This window comes from Rhinoderma darwinii, chromosome 10 (assembly GCF_050947455.1).
Source record: "Rhinoderma darwinii isolate aRhiDar2 chromosome 10, aRhiDar2.hap1, whole genome shotgun sequence".
Lineage (NCBI taxonomy): Eukaryota > Metazoa > Chordata > Amphibia > Anura > Rhinodermatidae > Rhinoderma > Rhinoderma darwinii.
In genome coordinates, this window is record NC_134696.1 from 83,390,599 (window position 1) to 83,407,048 (window position 16,450).

At 40.8% G+C, this 16,450-nt stretch overlaps 1 protein-coding gene across 5 annotated transcripts in view; it reads right to left on the bottom strand.

Annotated features, from left to right (window-relative positions):
• Positions 1 to 7,670: 7,670 nt before the first annotated feature.
• Positions 7,671 to 16,450, bottom strand: part of HYOU1 (hypoxia up-regulated 1) — a 46,669-nt gene continuing 37,889 nt past the window's right edge. For 4 of the 5 annotated variants that reach the window (XM_075840132.1, XM_075840128.1, XM_075840130.1 and 1 more), the window contains exons 23-25: positions 15,306 to 15,552; positions 14,990 to 15,067; positions 7,671 to 11,388 (exon numbers count right to left, since the gene is read on the bottom strand). In XM_075840132.1, the coding sequence (XP_075696247.1) occupies positions 11,339 to 11,388; positions 14,990 to 15,067; positions 15,306 to 15,552 (375 nt within the window). In that variant the 3' untranslated portion in view covers positions 7,671 to 11,338. Of the gene's footprint in view, positions 11,389 to 14,935; positions 15,068 to 15,305; positions 15,553 to 16,450 lie in introns of all 5 variants that reach the window. The other variant, XM_075840133.1, reaches the window with a different exon arrangement.

Here is a 16,450-nt window from a genome sequence, read left to right on the forward strand (position 1 = left end):
TCCCAATTGCTGTTCCACGTTGCTGGTGAAAAATACGGTCTTCAAAGATAAAAACATTCCTTTCCAAAACACAAAATGTAGTAATTGCCAAACAAGCTGATTATGAGCCACATATTGAGTACCCCTGGATTTTAGAAAATATTCCACTGCTTCACAGCCAAGTCTATGTGGAATGGAGGAATACAAGGCCTCTACATCTAAACTCGCCAGAAATGTATTTTGTTCCAATGTGATGCCCTCAATTTGTTTCAGAACATCCATAGTATCGCGTACATATGATGAAAGACCTAGCACAAATGGACGCAGCACCTGGTCTATATACGTACTCACATTCTGGGTTAGATTGTTAATACCTGACACAATGGTTCTACCACGCAGGGGAGGATAGCCTTTGTGGATTTTTGTCAGGCTATAAAAGCATGCCATAATGGGGAATTGTGGAAATAGAAAGTTAAATTCACTAGCACTGATCAAAGACCTGCTCTTTGCATCCCGTAGGATATCCAGAAGCTCTTTTTTGAACACTGCTGTGGGGTTCTCTTTTAGAATGGTGTAACAGTCAGGATTGAGCAAAATGTCCTCACACATTTTCTTATAGTCCTCTCGGCTCATTACCACAATGTTCCCACCTTTATCAGATGCTTTAAGAATGATATTCCGTCTTTTTCCAAAGTGGTAAGAGCTACACGTTCAGACCAGGACAGATTGTTATCCATGCCCCTCATATCCTGACTCAGGAAAGTGGGTAGACCTGTCCACGAGGGAGTGAGGCTCCTGGGATCAACTCTATAGGACAGTCATATGGACGATGAGGAGGAAGGACACCTGCCTCCTTCTTGCTGAAGACATCAGCGTAGCTGGCATACTGTGGAGGCAATCAACAGAGTGACTGAGGTAGTGGAGAAAGGGCGGTGAAGATATCTGGGTCCCCACTGAAGGACCTCTCCGGAATTCCAATCAAGGACTGGGGAGCCATGGTGCTGGCGGAGCCATGGCAATACCAGCAGCAGAGGGTTAATAGCTTTAGTGAAGACATAGAAGGCAATTAGCTCCGAATGAAGAACTCATATCTGTACTCTTAGTGGCTTAGTAATAGACAGAATAGGGTCCGGCAGGGGCTGTCCATCAACTGAAGCGACCGCCAGAGGTTTCTCCAGAGTGATAGAGGCCAACTGAACCCAGGGTCTTCACTAAAATCATCATAGTCCTGGCAGCAACACTCAGAATGCAAGGCATCCGTTTGTTCCAATACCTAGACAATTGTCTCCTTAGAGCTCCAACTGCACATCTTCTTTCGTTCCATCTAGCCACCACCCTCTCATGTCTAATGTCCATCAGCACATCCTGATCAACAGAAAGAAATCTCAGCTTGTTCCTTTTCAAAGATTAACTTACCTAGGGCTTCTGCTAGACACAAGGTCTTTTACCATCACTCTATCCAGAGAAAGAATCCTGAATATAAGACGATGTGTCAATTTTCTTTTACATCATTGGGAGGTCCCTCTAAGATCAGCAATGAGAGCCTTGGGCCACATGGCGTCGTCCATAGAAGCATTTCCCTGGGAGAGAATACACTTCAGATTTCTCCAGCCCAATATTCTGTCCCAGTGGAACAAACATCCCCAATCTCTGGACAATACAGTAAAGATTCTTCCACAAACCAAAATAGACTTAAGGTGATAGCTCAAGAAGATTATCAGTTCAGGCAGATCACTGGTCCCCCTTGTCCAGACAGTGGTAACCACAGATGCTTCAGCATCCGGTTGTGGAGCTTATCTCGGTACCCTTTGGATACAGAAAAATTGGTCTCCTATGAAGAGAGCAGTCTCATCCAACTTGAGAGCTCAGGGTGGTGAAAATAGCCCTTCAACATTTACAGTATCTCCACAAAGGGAAAGCTGTACTTATTCAGTCCGACAACTCTCCCACAGTTCTCTACATAAAGAAACAAGGGGCAACCAAGAGTGAACTTCTACTGAAGAAATGCTGAATCATCATGGCATGGACAGAGAAGAATGTGGCAGATCTCTCAGCCGTACGTATCAGAGGGGTCCTCACTCAATGGGCAGATTGGTTGAGCAGGAATTCTCTCCTACCGGGAGAATGGAGTTTAAATCGAGAGGTTTACTACAGCATAATCTCCCTTTGGGAGAATCCATCCATAGACATACCAGCCACAAGGAACAACAGGAAGACTTTGAAACTTGCATCTCTGAACCGTTTGGACTTCAACATTTCTAGACAGTCTCTTAGTTCCCTGGAGGCCCCCAGTTAGGACTCCTTTCCCTTTCTGGGATTTATCTATGGTCCTAAACCACCTTGCAGGCCCACTCTTTTTGAGTCACTGTCCAAAGTCCATTTAAAATTGGTGTCCTGGAAAACCTTACTCTTGGTCGCTATCTCTTCAGAAAGAGGGTGGCAGAACTTCAGGCTCTATCATGTAGAGAACCATATTTGAGGATTCTACCGCATTGTCTCATTATCCGAACTGTGCCATATTTCTTACCAAAAGTCTCTTCTGATAATAACATCAATCAGGAAATTCAGTCACCCACCATTTTTTCCAGATCCACAAAGTAAATAGGAGAGATTGCAACTTCTCGACGTAAAGAGGGCTGTTACTTCTGCTATAGTAAACATCATCATTGATCAACCCTATTAAGCTCCTTTTCTCAATAACAAAATTTGTCCAGGATTCATTCAAATTTACAAAAATAACCGATCGTGAGAGCTTGCACATGTACAGAAATCTAAAATGGCTGTGAACGGAACCTTTATTTATAGGTTCATGCTTTCATTTAATACACAACAACCAATCAGGTACTGACAAGTATACCATGTATACATTCAGTTAACACACATTAACCACTTAACGACGAAGGACGGATATATCCGTCCTCTGAAGCTGATAGTTCCCACAAAAGGACGGCTATATCCGTTCTCTGATCGCATGGGTACTGCCAGAGTACCAACGCGATCAGCGGCAGGAGCACAGCTGTGATACACAGCCTGGCTCCTGCCGCAACTGCTGGAATCGAAGCGCGCTCCGATTCTGGCAGTTTAACCCATTAGATGCCGCTGCCAATAGCAACAGCGACATCTAACGTGTTTGACTAAGGGAGGGAGCTCCCTCTGTCACCCCCATCGGCACCCCCGCAAAGAAATCACGGGGCACCGTCGGGTTTCCATGGCAGCCGGGGGCCTAACAAAGGCTCCCAGGTCTGCCTTCAGCAAATGTCTAATAGATTGCATGTCAGTTTTACACGGACAGGCAATAATGCTTTGGTATAGTAAGTATACCAAAGCATTATAAAAGCGATCAGCAGATCGCATGGTGAAGTCCCCTGGTGGGGCTACAAAAAAAATAAAATGAAAAGCAGTTAAATAAAGGTTTATGAAAAAAAAAAATATATATATATATATATATATATATATAGTATATAATTAGTCAAAATTAAATAAAACCACTTTCTTCCCCCAAAAAGTGGTTTTATTTAGTAAAAGTGTCAAAACAAAAAACACATACACATATATGATATCCCCGCGATCGTAACGACTCGAAAAAATAATTTAACACATTAAACCGCTGGATGAACGGCGTCCAAAAAAAAAAAAAAAAAAGCAAAAACCAACGGCTAAATTATGTTTTCCCCCATTCCCCCCATAAAAAATAAAAGTTCATCTAAGTCCTATGTACCCCAAAATAGTACTAAGGAAAACTACACCTTGGCCTGCAAAAATCAAGCCCACGTACGGCCACATTGACGGAAAAATGAAAAAGTTACGGCTCTTGGAATGCGGCGATGCAAAAACAAGTAATTTTTTTTCTTAAAAAGGTTTTTATTGTGCAAACGTAGGAAAACATAAAACCCTTACATATTTGGTATCCCCGTAATCGTGCCGACACAAAAAATAAAGGTAACATCTTATTTACGCTGCATAGTAAACAGCGTAAATTTATAACCTGAAAATCAGTGTTGGAAAAGCTGCTTATTTTCAATTCTCTCCTAAAATAAAGTTAATAAAATTTAATTGATATATCATATGCATCCAAAAATGGTGCAATTGCAAAATACAACTCATCCCGCAAAAAACAAGCCTTTATATGGCTATGTCGACTAAACAAAAGAAAAAAAGTTACTCTTGGAATGTGACCGTTAGAAAAGAAAAAATAATCCTTGGTCATTAACGCACAAAATGGCCTGGTCATTAAGGGGTTAACCAGAGGACGGCAAGTATACCATATGCACGTCCAATGTTACTTCTATACATTGTAAGGTTTCAACTAGGAAGCAAAGCGTTACGAACAGATCTGGGACATATCCAGTGTCGGACTGGGGTTCCTTGGGCTATGATTTTGAGGGCCCACCCTCCATCTACTATAGAACAGGTCTACTTTTTATTTCATCATAATCCTTGTTGTTATCATTGTACACAAAGGACAAACCATCAATAAGGTCTAATAGGTAATTTATGAATCAATGTATAAGAAATAAACACTAGTGGCAAGTGATTGCTCTAAAGTCACCTCCAAATGGGGTTGTCTTCTGCTGGACCTTTAAGGCCCATTACTGTGTTAGAGCCTGGGTCCACCAGAGGGTTCTCTGGTGGGCCAGTCCGGCTCTGTACATAGCATCGCCATACCCGATGAACAGTTTGAGGTATTTGACTTCAGTGGCACAAAATATTAGGTGTAGTTTCCAAAATAGGGTCACTTAGTTTGCTACCATGGATTACCTTTGTAACTGATCCTGCAGGATACGACAATTACGTTGGTCTTAGTTAGTACAACATAACTTATATGTACCTGGGTCTATGATTAAACGTTTTACATATTCTGGGTTCTTTCTACCTTCTGAGCACTTTATGTCCAGATCTTTTAATTATTCAACCTTTAGAAGTTAGGCTATGTTCACATGCTTGGCAAACTACATCTGTAAATACAGAGCTGTTTTCAAGAGAAAACAGCTCTTGATTTTCAGACGTTTTTGTAGCAACTCGCGTTTTTTGCAGTGTATTTTACGTCCGTTATTGGAGCTGTTTTTCAATGGAGACAATGAAAAGCGACTCGAAAAACGTCCCAAGAAGTGACATGTACTTTTTCGTAGGCGTCTTTTTACGCGCCGTATCTCGACAGTGACGCGTAAAATTATGCCTTGTGGGAACAGAACACCGTAAATCCCATTGCAAGCAATGGGCAGATGTTTGGAGGCGTAATAGAGCCGTTTTTTCAGACGTAATTCGAGGCGCAAACGGTCCAAATTACATCTGAAACCACTGCGTGTGAACATACCCTAAGGGCGGATGTACACGAGCGTGTGCGTTTTGCATGCGCAAAAGGCACTTAACAGCTCCGTGTGTCATCACATAGGATGTGCGGATGCGTGATTTTCGCGCAGCCGCCATCATTATGACACTGTTCGGATGTTTGTAAACAGAAAAGCACGTGGTGCTTTTGTGCACATTCATACTTTTGACTGCTGTTGCGCGATTCACGCGAATCTCACGGAAGTGCTTCTGTGTGGTGCGTGTGATTTTCACGCACCCATTGACTTCAATGGGTGCGTGATGCGCGGAAAACGCAGACATATAGGACCTGTCGTGAGTTTTACGCAGCGGACTCACACTGCGCAAAAATCAGACTGTCTGCACGGCCCCATAGACATTCGTGTAAATCCGCCCTATATATGCCTATCTTACATAAAGTTTAAAATTTCAACTTCACTCACCTACTGGAATTGTATACAGTGAGGACTTCTAATGTTTTACAATGTCACGTTGGCGTTTTATATGTCATATTGGTGGTGATTATATATTATTGCTGTATTTCTCAGCTATGCTCATATCTCTCATGCTATTACCCAATAAAAAATTATTTTCACAAAATGGGGTCACTTCTTGGGGGTTTGTTTTAAGATTTGATATCAGAGCCCAACAATTGGCAGCCAATGCTGCATAAATCGCCAAAATGACCTCAAATGCACATGGTGCTTTTTCACTCCTAAACCCTGTCGCATGTCCAGGCAAAAGATTAGGGCAACATGTAGGTTATATCTAAAGCCAGGAACTATGGCATCGTAATTAGAGAGCTGTCTTTTCTTAGTGGCACAAGCTGGGTGCCACATATTGGCCACTGAATCTACATACTGTATCTGTGGAAAAAATTGCATATTTGCTTTGCACCATCCATTGTGCATTAGTTTAATATATACAAAAAAACCTCACCGGTGGTGTCAAAATTCTCACTACACCCCTTAAAAAATTGCCTTCAGGGGTGTTTCCAAAGTAATGTCACTTCTGGAAAGGGGGGGGGGGGGGGTTTGTTTCACTATTTGACCTGAGCCCTAAAATTGTGGGCCAATGCTGTGAAAAACACCAAAATGGGACTCAAATGCGCATGGTCCTTTCACTTCTGAGCCATGTCATATGTGCAAGCAAATGATAAATGCCTTGAGGGGTGTCGTTTCCAAAACAGGGGTCACTTCTCGGGGGTTTCCACTGTACTCTGGTACTTTAGGGGTTTTGCAAATGTGGCATGGCACTCCAACAGCCATCCAGGAAAATCTGAGCACCATATGGAACTCCCTTTCTGAGCCCTGGAATGTGCCCAAACAGCCATTTACAAACATATATAGAGTATTGTCACAGTTGGGAGATCGAGTAACACATTTTGGGGTGTTTTTTTTCTCCTATAATACCTTACGAAAAAGGAAAAATTGGGAGCTAAACCTAATTTTTTTTGGGGGGGAAATAAAAAAAAAAAAAAAGTCATTTTCACTGCCTAATTCTATTACAATCTAGGGACCACCCATGCGGTCAAAATGCACACAAACAAACGTTACGGTTATCTACATTGCAGCGCCAATCACATGCAATAGGAGATAGGGATTTGAGAATCTGGTGACAGAGCCTCTTTAAAGGGTTAAGAAACTTTCTAAATGCGGTTTTGAATATTTTGAGGGGTGCAGTTCTTTAAAATAGGTTGACTGATGGGGGCTTTCTAATATACAAATACTGAACCCTAAAGAAATTAGTTTTGGATATGTTCTTCAAAATGTGAGAAATCGCTGCTAAAGTTCTAAGCCTTGTAACGTCCTAGAAAAATAAAAAAGGATGTTCAAAAAACTATGTCAACATAAAGTAGACATATGGGAAATGTTAACTAGTAACTATTCTGTGTGGTATTACGATCAGTCTTAAGGGTATGTTCACACGCAGTAGTTTCACACGTAATTCGGGCGTCTTATGCCTCGAATTACGCCTACAAGCATCTGCCCATTGCCTGCAATGGGTTTTACGATGTTCTGTTCCCACGAGTTTATTTTACGCGTCGCTGTCAAGATACGGCGCGTAAAATGACAGCTCGTCAAAAGAAGTGCAGGACATACCCTTACAAGTAGATACATTTAAATTTATAAAAATGCAAATTCTCAGTGTTTTTTACAAATAAGCAATTAAATAAAAAAAAAAAAAAAACATCTACCAAATTTATCAGGGTACAATAGGTCACAAAAAAACAAATCTCTGAATCGCTTGGATAAGTAAAAGCATTGCAAAGTTATTTCCACATAAAGGGACGTCAGATATGAAAAAAACGGTCTGTGTCCTCAAGGGATTAAGAATCAATCAAGCAGCAAACAATGGTCACAGATTCTCAATAACAGTCTCACTTCCAGAAATATAAAGAACTTTATTATTTTTTTTCCTAGATTCTGCAAATGGTAAAACAGTAGTTATGAAAAAAACAAACTGGACGCAATTAAACAGGACCACTCTGGCCTATTCAGTATAGTCAGGAACTTTTTCCACTGTCCCATGACGCATTATAAAGGCCATACATATATTTTCATTTAAAAACAGGAGAGTGATTTCTATATTTCCTTACAATGCGCTAGAAGAAGTGAGCAAAATCATGATCTTACACTCCAGCCAGGAAAGGGGAAACTGACTTGTATTGCAATAAATCACTTCTTATTACAATGCAGCTTTTCTTTGGCAGGGCACATGAATACCCAATCTGCGGTGGTAAAAAGCTGCAACGCAAAAGCCACAGCAAAATCTACATATAAAATACATGCTTAAAGAAGTAGTCCCAGGAGATTGCTTCTATGGAAAAACCACATTAGCAGTAAAGCGGTGCTTTTTCCCCAGTGAAGTTATCGGACGCATTGTGTAATTTTTTTTTTTAAATCCTGTTCATTACAACGCAGCAGAAAAAGTTACCGCAGTGGTGAAAATGGAAAAACAGCACCGGTGGACGTACCCCTAGAACATGTAACTATCAGGGTATGTGCACACAAGAACTGTGTTTTACGTCTGAAAAGACAGACTGTTTTCAGGAGAAACCAGCTGCGTCGTTTCAGCCGTAAAAGCTCCTCCTCGCATTATGCGAGGCGTCTTTGACGCTCGTAATCTTGAGCTGCTCTTCATTGACTTCAATGAAGAACGGCTCAAATTACGTTGCAAAGAAGTGTCCTGCATATAATGTATATAAGTGTCCTGCACTTCTTTGCCGAGGCAGTCAATTTACGCGTCGTCGTTTGACAGCTGTCAAACGACGACACGTAAATAACAGGTCGTCGGCACAGTACGTCGGCAAATCCATTCAAATGAATGGGCAGATGTTTGCCGACGTATTGTAGCCCTATTTTCAGACGTAAAACGAGGCATAATACGCCTCATTTACGTCTGAAAATAGGTTGTGTGAACCCAGCCTCAAGCTGCATACGGAGCCCACCAGCGAAAAGATTGTGACATTGTGGTACAAACATGATGCTAGCCAAGTGCTATGGATCAAGAACTGGTTAAGAACTCAGGAAAAAAAAGTCAAAGATCTGTTGTTTTTAAAGGCATGAAAAACTCAAAGAAAAAAAAAAGGCACATTTTCTCCAAAACATGAAAATCAGTGGTGAAGTAGACAGACTTGAAGCCGTGAGGAAAAAAAAAAAAAAAATATAGCTCTGATAATCTTACCAGTTTACCATAGTTTAGCCCATTATAGTTGGCCCTAACACAGCTCCATACAAGAGCCATATCTAGCGTCAAGAGACAGATATCAGGATAAAAGTAGGGAAAGGTTTTCCAGCATTGTTTTGACAAGTTCCTATCACATTCCTGGTGCTTAATACGACTCCCATATGGAGCTGTAACACAATGATCTGAATGTGACCTCCACTGCAGCACTGTGTGCCGTATGCCTGGGCTGCAGAAATATTGTGCCATATGAATTCTTTACATTAGATGTCTATTGTATCGAAATGGATCCAGATGTTGACCCTTTTCTACAATTTCCAAAATGTTTATGTTCACTAACATTCCACTTGAGTACCCCCCCCCCCCCACTCCCTTTAAAGGATCATCCAAGCGAACTATCTTACGTACAGTTTGTGTTGAGTATGAAAGAAAGTCAATGTGGAGGTAGAGGAGGGACAGCCGCAGCAACTCTAAAAAAAAAGTTTACATTACGGACAGGAGATTTAAGTCGCAAAACTCATGAATAAGGCTGGAACAGAACATGAGACCTTATATTAGATTTGTAGTCTTAACAGAGCAAAAATTTATGGGGAGGTGTCCGGGCCATAGGAAGGCTCTGCAAAAAAAAAAATAGGCCATGTCCTATTTTTTGATTTTACAGACCGAGCTCCCATACTTTATAATAGAACCACCCGCAACTGCGGGTGACCGTCCACAGCCAGCCGTGGCCACAGACCAAGATTACGGCTATGGCCATGTGCGGGGGGCCTAATTGCTGCTCTACAGAATTCTGATTAAATGCCAATGTGCCGTAACGTGGCGCCATTTTAGCTCCTATATTACAGACGCAATGCCCAATCCTCCAACAGTTCTACTGAACTAACCATGAATCATAAAAGCATTTGAAGATAGGTTTGGCACAGTACAACCGGGGGGAGGTATTTTGGCTGTAATGCGAAGATAAAATGCAGCCATCTGAATCAGTACCTAAAACAGACACATCAGCTTGTAATGGAGCAGCCGGAAAGCCAACGAGTATTACAAATTCCTTGACTTGATCTAAATGTGTAATGTTAGATTAGGGAATTGCTGCTTGAAGTTTAAGGTCGTGATATATTTCCAGTAATGGAATTCCCTAAAGGCGGTTTAGGTACTACCAACAGTATGACGGCTTTCTTGTTTTTTTTTTTAGTAAACCAGAGCTCAGACCCTACATTACTGTGATCTATTAAGTTTCCTATAACCATTTTTTGGAGGCTTGGTTTCCCCTTGGAAAATGTTCTATGCTTTGGACAATCCTTGCTTGTTAGAAAGTTTCCTTGAAAATAAGCTGATCACAATGCGCTCCCCTGCGACCACATGTAATCTGTTGGGAAACCTGGCAGTAAGTGTTCTATTTCCCTGCAGTGCCACCACAGGTGAAATTAAGCATTACATAGCTCCCATTCAAATCAATGTGTTGTCTGCGTAATGCAGGACAGGAAAAGAGATGCTCTTTGCAACTGCTCCCCACTCTGGCCTAGAGATATGTGGATCCTGAACAGAGGGACCCCCGCACACCTCTATTAACTCAGAATTCTCTAACAAGGTATATCAAAATGGGTTTCTAAACTTTACAACCCTTTTATGTAACTCCCTAATAAATCACAAAAAAAAAAAAAAAAAAAAAAGGAGAAGATAGTCCATGGGCAACACCCTAGTCCTCCCATCCCTGTATGTGGGCTAATATAAAAACAAAGGCTATATTTTTATTTATTTTTTTAAAAGGGGGAGAGAGAGAAGATATACCGACCAGATAGTTATTGCATTTTACAGTTATTGATAAGTTATTTGTTTTCACAGTTAAATTATCTGAAGCGAAATAATTTTAAAACAGACACAATCTTATCAAAACCTTTTTTGGTGTATTTTCTTATCTTGGAATTAAAAAAAAAACAAAATAATAATTATTCCATTTAACAATCAGGCCGGTCATTGGTGGACTTCTATGTTGCCTCCACAAATGCTAGAACAATTTAACTGGCCTTTTGCTTTAAAGGGATGATGATGATAGCTGAATGACCTTGAAGCACAGAACATTGACAAGCAGGTTTTGTAACTATTTTTCCAGAAAAATTCTGTATCTTCCTGTGTACACCAAGAGTTAAATAAAACACAACAAACACACAAGGTGTCAAAAACTCTATCATTGCTCTGACAGGACAGAAATATACATCTGAATAAGTTGTTTTTTTTCTTTTCTTTGAGGAAAAAAAAAACCTAAACCAAAAATAAAGTTCAGTTTGTCTGAAACCATCAGGTGTCCATTACAAAAAAGTAATGTCAATAAATATGAGTGCCAACATAGATGGAGGATGTCACAGGGTTATAACTCGGTCTTCGCATTCTCTTCTGCAGATTTCTGTGCCGTTGAATCTGGCATATAGCGGAACCAAAGAAAATGGAGAGAGGAGTAAACAATTAGAATTACATGACCAGAGAGGACTGAAACCATATGACATTCATACGTTGTATATACGGCATACCTGCATTAAGGCCTTATACCATTCCCTGAATTACAAAATGTAAAGCCAGGCTATGTACACCTTTGGAAGGAATGTCTTTAATTAAAGCAATATGTTTTTATGGACTATATATTGTTATTATTTTACAGCTTCTATGTATCTTGTATACATAGAAGCTGTATCATTCTCTCTCAGCCTATTCAGTCAGTTCAGCTCAACCAACAGCTCAGCTGAGAGAGGGTCACGTGGGTCTGACACAGGATCCAGCTAATATCTATCAATATTAGCTAGATGCTGCGTGCAGAGACACAGGACCCACTCTCAGCTGAGCAGTAAGTTCAGTTGAACTGATAGAGAACGATACAGCTTCTCTCAGCCGATTCCATGTATACAGGATACATATAAGCTGCAAAGTAAAAAAAAAAAAAAAAGCACAAAAACTGTTTAACCCCTACCCGCACGAGGAAGTAACTATACGTTGTCGCGGGAGGTTACTTCCCGCACGACGACGTACAGTTACCGAGTTTTTCCCGGTGCACACGGTCGGCGACAGTGTGCACCGGGATCCGGGAGGTCAGCTGTCGCCGACAGCTGACACTCCTCTTGCCGACCAGCGGTCCTTTGCCGCTGATTTCGGCGAATTAACCCCTTATTCGGTTGCAATCGCCGAATTTTGGGGGTTTAACATATCGGCAGACCCCGGTCCGAAATCGCAGGGTTTGCGATAGCTAGTATAGCAAACAGAAGACAAACAAACAATGGCTTCTGTTTGCCATGGACGGAAGCCCATCAGGACCATCCGTCGGCTAGTCCTGATAGGGAGTCACTGTGTCGTTCCCGATGCACACTGTCGGCGACAGTGTGCATCGGGAACTTGGAGATCAGCTGTCGGGGACAGCTGATCTCCAGTGTTGCCGATCAGCAGCTCATCGCCACTGATTTAGGTAATTAACCCGTTACATGCGGAGATCGCTTGCAATCTCTGCATGTAGGGGGTTTGTAGCAAATCAGCAGCCCCCATGCAATTGTGGGGGCTGCCGATGCTTGTGATGGCACCCGGAGGCCAGGCAACGGCCTCCGGGAATGCCATGTATGGAAGCCTATGAGGACCAGCCTCTGCTGATCCTCGTAGACCAACTGTCAGAGTGACTGTGACGTCACACTGACAGTTGGAATACATTACACTACCTAGGTAGTGTAATGTATTCTAGCAGCGATCAAAGCTGCGTGTAAAAAAGATAAAGTGTAAAAAGTAAAAAAGTGTTAATAAAAATGTTTCATAAAAGTGTAAAAATAAAAAAGGTTTTGTTTTCCTATAATAAGTCATTTATAATAGGGAAAAAAATGAAGACGATGAAAAAAAAAAGTGCTCATATTTGGTATCACCGTGTTCGTAACGACCCAAAACTATATGTTCATTTTTCTGCACGGTGAACGCCGCAAGCAACATAAACGGAAAACTGTGAGCATCGCTATTTTTTGGTCACCGCCCATCCAAATATATAAAATAAAAAGTGATCAAAAAGTCGCATTTACCCCAAAATGGTACCAATAAAAACTACAACCCGTCCCGCAAAAAACAAGACCTCCCACAGCTTTTTTGACGAAAAAATAAAAAAGTTACGGCTCAGAAAATAAATTATTTTATAGAAACATAATTTTATCGTGCAAACGCTGCAAAACTTTAAAAAAAAACTATACACATATGGTATCGGCGTAATCGTACCGACCCGCAGAATAAAGTAAAACGTAATTTATTGCGCACGGTGAACGCTGTAAGAAATAAAGACTTTAAACCACCAAAAATCGCTGTTTTTTGGTCACCTTAGCTCTAAAAAAGATCATGTGGGGTCAAAATGCTCACTATACCCCTAGAAAAATTCCTTGAGGGGTGTAGATTCCAAAATATGGTCAATTTTGGGGGTTTCCACTGTTTTGGTCCCTCCGGGGCGTTGCAAACCCGACATGGCACTGAAAACCAATCCAGCAAAATCCACGCTCCAAAATCCAAAAGGCGCTCCTTCCCTTCTGAGTCCTGCTGTGGGTCCAAACATCAGTTTATTACCACATATTGGGTATTGCCGTAATCGGGAGAAATTGCTTTACAAATGTTGGGGTGCTTTTTCTCCTTCATTCCTTGTAAAAAGTGAAAAATTCTATGTTTCCACAGAAAAATAGGTGATTTTCATCTTCACAGACTAATTCCACTAAATTCTGCAAAAAAACTGTGGGGTCAAAATGCTAACTATACCCCTAGAAAAATGCCTTGAGAGGTGTAGTTTCCAAAATGGGGTCACTTTTTGGGGGTTTCGACTGTTTAGGTACCACAAGACCTCCTCAAACCTGACATGGTGCCTAAAATATATTCCTAAAAAAAAAAAAAAAAAAAAAAAAAAAAGAGGCCCCAAAATACACTAGGTTCTCCTTTGCTTCTGAGGCCGGTGTTTGTCCATTAGGACACTAGGGCCACATGTTGGATATTTCTAAAATCTGCAGAATCTGGGCAATAAGTATTGAGTTGCGTTCCTCTGGTACAACCTTCTGTGTTACAGATTTTTTTTTTTTTTTATTACAAATCAATGTCAAAAAAAAAATAAAAATGAAATTTGTAAATTTCACCTCTACTTTGCCTTAATTCCTGTGAAACGCCTAAAGGGTTAAAATACTTTCTGAATGTGGTTTTGATTACCTTGAAGGGTGCAGTTTTCAAAATGGGGTGATTTATGGGGTCTATCTAGTATATAAGGCCCTCAAAGCCACTTCAGAACTGAACTGGTCCCTGAAAAAATGGCCTATTGAAATTTTCTTGAAAATATGAGAAATTGCTAAAGTTCTAAGCCTTGTAACGTCCTAGAAAAATAAAAGGATGTGAAAAAAAAAATGATGCAAACAAAGTAGACATATGGGGGATGTTAACTAGTAACTATTTTGGGTGGTATTACTATCTGTTTTACAAGCAATTACATTTCAATTTATAAAAATGCAAATTTTTTCTAAAATTGGACGTTTTTCACAAATAAATATTGAATTTATCGACCAAATTTTTTCACTAACATAAAGTACAATATGTCACGAGAAAACAATCTCAGAATCGCTTGGATAGGTAAAAGCATTCTGGAGTTATTACCACATAAAGTGACACATGTCAGATTTGAAAAAATCATCTTTGTCCACAAGGCCAAAACAGGCTGTGTCCTAAAGGGGTTAATAAAAGTCAATTTGAAAGTTGCTGTAAACCACATAACTCACCGATTTAAAAAAAAAAAAAAATACCTGCCAAAAAAAGCGTAGCCTTTAATGCAAACAGACCTATTTCACGCCCCATGTGGGTCTTTAGATTTATACGGTAAATAGTCTGTACGAGAGCGGAAAGCAACAGTTACTTATGGAATAACCTGGACACAGGTTCCCCTGCTCCATTCACTGCGGATGCATGGCTACATAACATACATACTCACAATCTTACAATGTGACCAGAGAGCATTAAAATTCCTGTGCATGGCCCGGATTACCTGCTTCAGAACCTTCAAGCTCGAAAACCTTCTCTTCTGTTTGAGGTTCTTTTGCAGGCTCAGGTTCACTGGGTGGCTCTGCTTAAAATAAAAAAATTATGTAAATCTATATACTTATAAAAAGTCAGAGATAGACTGTTCACACTTACATTATTTCTTTTTGGCAAACTTCCATTGCTCTTGCAGCACTATTTTACACAGTTTAAAGGGAAAAAACAAACAAAATAACCCACACTAGAGAAACCCGATGAACCCATTATAAGTTAATGCGATCCAGAGACTGAACAAGAAGGGTGCTGTGGTAACACCTGCTTACCGTCTGTGCTATCTTTTATGGTTTTCTCAGCACTCTCGGTTGTATTCTTCTCATCATTGTCGGATTTTGTGGTGTTACTTTTCGGCTTGGGCTTAGGTTTGGGTTTGGAAAACTTTGCCTTGTTGAGCAGGTACTGAATTTCCCTGTCCAAAGCCGCTAGCTTTTGCTCGATATCTTTGGACAACAAGACTGGTTTTTCGGTGGCAGGTAACTTTGCTTGCTCTGCTAGAGTTTCATTTCTCCAGATCTGAGGACAAATTGTGGAAAGATTAAATTAAATGATAATTACTGCGCTAGCCCTTTACTATCTGCTCAACATTTTTAAATAGCAGGCTGACAAAGTTATGGGCTGCTTATTAAAGGGTAACTAAACTTTAAAAACCTTTGACATGCCATAGCAACACGACAAGTTTTGATCAGTGATCAGCTGATCAGAAAAGAAGTGGCACAGAGCTCACTCAAGCGCTTCTTCTGCTTTGTAATAGTGATCAGCGGCAGTCTTATTGCTTGGACCCCCACCGATCAAAACTTCTGACATGTCACTGACTCGTCAAGTGTTTTCTGGTGCTGCGGATGAGTCGTCGTCCGTCACGGCTGGAGGCGATGCAGTGACCGTCTTCTTGGAGTGCCGCTACAATGAAGGACCTGCGGCCAGAAGGGACAACACAGTGTGATCTCGCGATTGAATCGGAGATCACCTTGGGCTGTGAAGAAGAGACCTGTATGACGCTGATCAGACAGTGTTATACAGAAGATATTACACGCCCAGAGTGAAAACAAAATGTAACCTCCTATTTGGCTATTAGCCATGTATAAAAAAAAAAAATGAAGATAACTATAGTGTGATCAGTTTTAAAAAAACTTTAAAAGAAAATAAAAAATTTATCAGCATTAAAGCGCCCATTAGATTAGTTAGGAGATAGGGAATTAATAAACTGGTGACAGATCCTCTTTAAGCACTTCATCAATTTGTGTTGCACACCATAGAAGATACTACCACATCCCAATGCATGCCCAGGGATCATCTAAACCACTATGATGCACAGAAGCAGCTTGATCTAAGGCCTCATGCACACGACCGTGTTTTTGCGTCCGCAATTCCCCCGAAAATCCACGGGAGAATTGCGGCCCCATTCTTTTCTATG